At 42.1% G+C, this 6,993-nt stretch overlaps 1 protein-coding gene across 2 annotated transcripts in view; it reads left to right on the forward strand.

The window, feature by feature from the left end:
• The window catches only part of PRUNE2 (prune homolog 2 with BCH domain), a 144,285-nt gene extending 137,671 nt beyond the window's left edge, over positions 1 to 6,614 (forward strand). The window contains exon 17 of one of the 2 annotated variants that reach the window (XM_061470753.1): positions 5,497 to 6,614. In XM_061470753.1, the coding sequence (XP_061326737.1) occupies positions 5,497 to 5,641 (145 nt within the window). In that variant the 3' untranslated portion in view covers positions 5,642 to 6,614. Of the gene's footprint in view, positions 1 to 922; positions 1,085 to 5,496 lie in introns of those variants that run through there. The other variant, XM_061470757.1, reaches the window with a different exon arrangement.
• Positions 6,615 to 6,993: the final 379 nt, after the last annotated feature.

The following is a 6,993-nucleotide window of genomic DNA, read 5'->3' on the forward strand; positions in this document are numbered from 1 at the left end:
TTTTCAGTGAAGGGTTGTCATTAAATAAATTTTCAGTACAGTTCAGTTGCGTAAAATAAAGTCTATCAACAAAGCGGAAATCCATTGCTATGCAGTAAGTTAGTATTATCACTCATTTCCCAGCAGTGTTAATTTTATGCCTTCCTGCTTCTCCAAGATTTATATTCCTCTTAGCTCGGTCTTTAGAGCTAAAGCAGAAATTAATGGCCTGGATTGTTTTCTGTGTGGGAGAACTAGTTTTACAAGCTGAATGCAAGACACTATGAAAGGAGACCATACTTACAACATCTCAATGTAAGTTGATCCCGTCTGCTCACACCTTTCCTCTCATAGGCTTCATTCACTCATGCAGTCGCATGCGTATGTTCAAAAGCACCAGGACATGTATTCCCAGGATGACCTGACCATGAACAGTTGCTGGCAGCATAAAGGACAAGAGCTGCTGGCTACCAAGTCCTCGTTGTGGTTCTTGTCTTTTTTCCTGCAGATAGCAAACCGGTTTTGTAGGGTGATGATTTTGAGTTCTTCATACAATTCAGGAGTCTATGGGTCTAATGCCCTAACATTAGCTACTAGTCTGTGAACAGTCTTGGAAGTAAATGACAGCTCCAGACAATGAGCTTTATTTTGTTTGGGATGACCAGCTGTGACCTCAGCAGTGGGCTGCTGCAGAAAAAAAAGTGCACTGTGTCTCTCATACAGTATCTAGTCTGTCAGAAAGTCTGGTGAATCTAGGATTGTCAAGACACACTGTTCAAAGGAATTAAAGTCAGGTGAAGAAATAAAAAGCATAAGCTCACTTCCAAATATTATCTGTTCATCCAAGTCACAACTTGCTACGAAATAGAAGCAGTTAAAAGAAAGTTCAAATCAGAAATGTCAGAACCTTATATTCTTGCTTCTCTATTATGTACTTCACTAGGCAGCAAGCAAAGCAGCCTACAGCAATAGCAGGAAAATAATTCACAGAGTATCTTCCCATACTGCTCCCTGAAGCCAGGTGTGTAAAGCAGGCTCCTTCTATGAGAGAGTGACTCATAAAATGCTGTGCTGGCTTTATATGACAAACCTGTGTTAAGCCATCAAGACTGCAGAAGTTCACGTCTGTCTTCATCCCTTTGAAGTATCACAGGATCACAGTATGCTAGAGATTGGAAGGGACCTCAGAAGATCACCTAGTCCAATCCCGCTGCTGGAGCAGGAACACCTAGATGATGTTACACAGGAATGTGTCCAGGTGAGTTTTGAATGTCTTCAGGGAAGGATACTCCACAACCTCCCTGGGCAGCCTCTTCCAGTGTTCCGTCACCCTCACTGAGAAGAAGTTTCTTGTCAAGTTTAAGTGGAACCTCTTGTGTTCCAGTTTGTACCCGTTACCCCTTGTCCTATCATTGTTTGCCACTGAGTAGAGCCTGGCTCCATCCTCGTGACACTCCCCCTTTATATATTTATATACACTAATAAGGTCACCCCTCAATCTCCTCTTCTCTAAACTATAGAGACCCAGCTCCCTCAGTCTTTCCTCATAAGGGAGATGCTCCACTCCCTTAATCATCTTAGTTGCCCTGCGCTGGACTCTCTCCAGCAGCTCCCTGTCCTTCTTGGGCTGAGGGGCCCAGAACTGCACACAATATTCCAGATGCGGTCTCACCAGGGCAGAGTAGAGGGGAAGGAGGACCTCTCTCGACCTACTAACCACCCCCCTTCTAGTACACCCCAGGATGCCATTGGCCTTCTTGGCCACAAGGCCCCGGTGTTGGCTCATGATCATCCTGTGGTCCACTAGGACCCCCAGGTCCCTCTCCCCTACACTGCTCTCTAACAGGTCATTCCCCAACCTGTACTGGAACCTGGGGTTGTTCCTGCCCAGATGCCGGACTCTACACTTTCCCTTGTTACATTTCATCAAGTATGAGTAACGTTTCATTAAACAGTCAATGTAAAGAGCACAGAGAATATTAATGTGGGAGTTGGGCTTTATAATAGGGAACACAGCTGAAATCATCAGCCTGGGAAAAGAGAAATAGGGGAAGGACAGGTCAGGGAAATTGAGGGAAATGTCCAGGGGGAAGTAGTGTTAACAGATGTCTTTCTGCCTGGGGCTCCAGCCTCCTTCCAAATTCTGATTCTCCTTTGGAAGAGCCGCTGAAATACAGCAGGCCCTGTTTGCCTGGCCTGGAGCCATGACTCAAAAGTGCAAGTCAGCTCTGTTCCAAATGTTCTTATTCCTCATTTAAAGATACTTGGAGACAAGTACCTTAATCTGGTTTTCACTCACTGTAAAGTAAAATCCTGTCAGCCCTTGTGTAGACAGCACAGAAGAGAAAGATGGAAAAACAGGAAATGCTGCATGAATTCATAAAAAAAGGAAAACAGGCTTATTTCTCAGTGAGTTGCACAGATTAATAGTTGGAAGATACATAGGTGTGAATAAGGAAACAAATGTAGAAAGAGCAAGACGCAATAGGGAGGCGTATGGAAAAAAGTGTTTCACAGAGAAAAATAACTGCAGGAGACAAATGACAAAGTAGGAAATCAACTAAGCCAAAGCTGGTAAACAGAGACCAGAAATGCAATGTAAAAGAACACCCAAATAAATGTTACTTGCATCACAAGAAAATTCCTGTGCTACTTAAAGGGTCAGTAGCAGTGTTAAGTGGAGAAGCTGCCGCCTCCTGGTGTCTCTGTGGTGTAGGTGTATGCAGTTGTAAAATAAGTTATCCAAATACCTCCTTATCCATTCATCCATTTCCTACCCCATCACAGCTGGAAAAGGAAAGAAAATCAGTGTGAGGACAGCAAGTGGATTTAACCCTGCAGATTTTGGAAGCAAGCACAAAAATTAGTGAGACCTTGATGATGAACTAAAGCTGATCTGATATTCTTTAACAAGAAGGGTAGGTTTAGATGGTTTTTATGAAATTCCATCACTGATATGACTATACTTCCTGGACACACACCGTTCCCAGGCCCGGATCACCAGCAAAGTAGCACTATTCAAGTAGTCACTGTACTCCTAGGAGGACAAATTCATAGGTCCTGACTGCTGCTATTTTCTCTGAAAACCATTTTATTTGGAAAAATAATCTTTCTGAATAATACTTCCTTTGTTTTTCAGTCACTGTCAGTTTGGAATCTATGTCTCTCAGTCTGGAAGTATCTGTGAGAAGTGTCTGCCATTCACAGCTGCTCTTGGATGTAGAAATTTCTGCTTGTCTTACTCATTTCACAGATGTCAGTTGGTTAACCCAATAGGCAGTTAAGACCTCATCACCTGCTTACTCACTTCCCACAACAGGATGGGGAGGTAGTTTGGAAGGTAAAAGTGAGAAAACTAATGGGCTGAAATAAAGACACTTTAGTAGACAAAGCAAAAGCTGCATGTGTAAGCAAAACAAAACAAGGAATTCATTGCTTCCCATGGGCAGGCAGGTGTTCATCCACCCCCAAGAAAGCAGGGCTCCTTCACAGGTAAAGGTTACTTTGGAAGACAAGCACCATCACCATAAACACCTCCACTTCCTCCTCCTTCTCCCCAGCTTTATATGCTAAGCAGGATGCCATGGTCTGGGATATCCCTCTGGTCGGTTGGGGTTGGCTGTTCTGGCTGTCCCCCCTCCCAATTCCTTGTGCACCCCCAGGCTGCTCACTGGTGGGCTGGTGTGAGGAGTAGAACTCTTGAGGCTGTGTAAACAGTGCTCAGCAGTAACTAAAACATCCCTGTGTTATTAGCACTGTTTTCACCACAAATCCAAAACATAGCCCCATATCAGCCACTATGAAATAAATGAACTTTATGCCAGCCATTATAGTATACCAGAAGATCAGACCCAGGCTGCTGTTAATAAACATAATTTTGGATTACCAAAAGTTAACTTCAGGCACCTTTAAAGTGTTCTGTCTTATGCGGAGCAGTGATCAGCTAGACACAGATTTGGATGCTATAGGTGTTGGTAGACATCTCCAGTTCATTAAAGGATTGTCAGGCAGATTTAGTACCTGTTGAAGAGTGCTTTCTGAATTGCAGGAATAGGTGAGACTGGTGACATTAACCCACACAGGCAATGTCATCGGTACTTCAGTGAACTCATTTGCCAAGGTTCTTCTAACAAGGCCTGGGGGAAAAAAAAAAAAAAAAGGCACTCAATTTTTTTCCCCCAAAGCCAAATCAGACAATAACAAAGCTGGGTAAAGTGCCCTCAGAATTGCTCTCTTGAGGCTGTCTAGACATCCTTCTAATTATCCTCTGATTTCAGCTGCTGTGCTTTCTACAAAGCTGGTGCTCCATTCCCCTCTTTCGTGAGTGGAAACTGTGAGCACAGGAAAGCGAGCACGGTGAGATCAAGAGTAGGGCTTTTTTTGTGAATGCATAACAGAATCCAGAAGAGATATTCTGCTTCTCATCCTTAATTGCTTACTTTTGATTTTAGTCTGTGAACTGTTTAGCCTGATAAATTCTTCTTCTGTTTGTTCTGACTACTCCCTGTTAGGCATTGTTACCTCTGTGTTACCATTCACTAGCACTTCTTTCATCGATAAGCTTCCTAATGTTACCCCAACTTCAAACAAATAATTACTACTGATGAAAGGCTTAGTCTTTTTATGTTTCTAATTCAAACAGCACTACTTTGTTAATTGCCTTCTCTCAAACAAGGAATGTGGTGCAACAGGAATTTAAAGGACAGCACAAGAAGGTTCCTTTGGACCTTTACAGACATGAAGATCCTGGACTAGCTCACTGTGAAACAGAGGGTGGTGACAGCTCACCTAGGTGGCAGATGTGATGTGATGCATCAGGAAGATTGTAGCTGTAGCCATAGATAGAGATATATACATATGCGTATGTAAAGCCAGAATTGAAAAGTATTATATTGCATTCAAGCTTTTATGTTGCATTCAGACTTTAGGGAAACATCTGCAGCTGTTGCTCTGCTGCCTGATGCTGTGCTGGATGTTAAGTTAGCTGCTCCAGGGATGCAACAATTAAAGGATCAATGGGTCTAAACTGCTTTCATGTACAACAAGTCGTTTTCTAGTGTGGAGATATCATTAGTGAGTTGAAAGGCTCGTCCTTTGATGTTAGTGTCAAATCATGTAATGAAGAATTGTGTAACATCAAGATTTTGACATCATTATTCAGATTTTCCTGAGGGTGTTCCAGTGTTTATTTTCTTGGGGAAAAAAAAAAAAAAAAAAAGAAGATGTGATCTGCATATAATTCTGACTCCTGACACCTACTGTGAGTTATTTGGACTTGCCTTCATTACAAAACTAATTCAATCATTAAAACTTTAATGTTATTGCAGGCCTATTTCTATGCATATGCACAACCTTCTCCTTAGTTGTGGTAATACCACTCTACAAGTGGCCCAAGAATGGGATGATTAAATATCAGGTCAGCACAATTTTCAAGCTGCTAACAGGATGGCTCTAAGGTGCAGCTGCAGATAGGACAATTGCTGTGGTACCAATGAATTCTCAATTGTCTTCCCCCAGGTCTTTTCCCTGCTATTCAAAAGGGTGGACATATTCCAAAATGCCTTGGCAAAGGATCCAACATGTGCCTCTGTGTATGGCAGAGTTTATAATTTGGGGATTTATTACAGGAAATCCAAACACCTCTGACAGTGAATTACACTGAAAACACAGACCTGCCATGTGTCTGTGCGTGCTTGAGCTGAGTTACCTCTGTTTAAGTCTGCCAGAAGAGCATACTTTGGACCATCCTTATACCCAGCAGGATAAAACCATTTATTTCTTTGAGTACACTGCAGAAATGCAAATTCTGTGGGTTTAGTTCCTACTTTGTTTCAGTGGTAATTCACCATATGGAAACACAACATCTCACTGCTACTTCTGTCTCTCTTTTTCAAAATTTTCCATCGTTCTTAGTGTGAATTGTGGGCAGATTTTGTAAATGAAGGGGTAATCTTCAGAGGGGCTGCCTGTTTTGGTTTCTTTACACTTCCACACATCCAGATCTGATGTCTGTGAGATGCCCAGTTGGTCATGGGGAGGGGAAGCATGGAGGCCACCCAAACTTCTTCAAGTGCTCAGCTGCCCCCCATGATTTCCAGGGGACTCTTATCATGAAGGCCACAAGGAACCTACCTCATATATTGGCAAATGGTTCAACCAACTTGACTTCTTGTGCCACTAATCCCAGTGGCACACACAGACTTAGCAGATGTGTGACATCCCCTCAAAGTTATTGCTGAGGGGAAAGGAGGGAAAATTCTTTCAATTTTTGCTCAGGCTCTTCTGCTTTTCCACGTAACAACACCCTCTTGAATTCTAAAGAGTGGCCTCCTAATCCAAAGTAGGAGCTGCAGCCTGGCACCCTGGGCAGGAATATCATGATGTCATTATTATCCACATCCCTGCAGAATTTTATTAAACCATGTTTTTTAGCTAAACTCATTCTCAACCTGTCTTTCCAAAATCAGATACGTTATATTTAATATTGTAGAGGACCCAAGGTGTATGTGAGGGATGTTCTCTTGATCATAAGGATTAAGAATATTTAAACAGGAATAATAAAGTATAATAACTAACAGTTCTGCTACTACATATGGTTTTTTCGCTTTCATTATATTCTAATCATAGTGACAAGAAAACCCACAAGCTTGGGGTTTTTTTTTTTCTTTATTGGGACCTCAATAAATAAACCAAGTTTTGAGATTATTCCTCTTTGTCTAGAATAGTTGAGTCCTAAATGATGGGAAGAACACTGTCTCAGTTTTGGAGCTGGCCCACTGATCTGGTAGGCATCTCTTCCCCTAGGTTTCTGGTTGGTAAGATTTATGACCAAACAGGATCATTCTTTGTACAGTAGGTTGTAACTGCCAGCTGAAGAAAAATAGAGATGTGAAGGTGTGTGAGAGAGAAATCTTGAATAATGTTGTGCTGATTTTACCTAGGTGTTTGTTTTTGTAAGTTGCTGAGTCTGTTGAGTGCCTGTACGTTTTGTCTCCATTGAGGAACTGCAAATAA

The sequence above is a fragment of the Pezoporus flaviventris genome, unplaced genomic scaffold (assembly GCF_033815535.1).
Source record: "Pezoporus flaviventris isolate CSIRO_AGI_PZ_B2104156 unplaced genomic scaffold, CSIRO_AGI_Pfla_v1 ptg000064l, whole genome shotgun sequence".
NCBI lineage: Eukaryota > Metazoa > Chordata > Aves > Psittaciformes > Psittacidae > Pezoporus > Pezoporus flaviventris.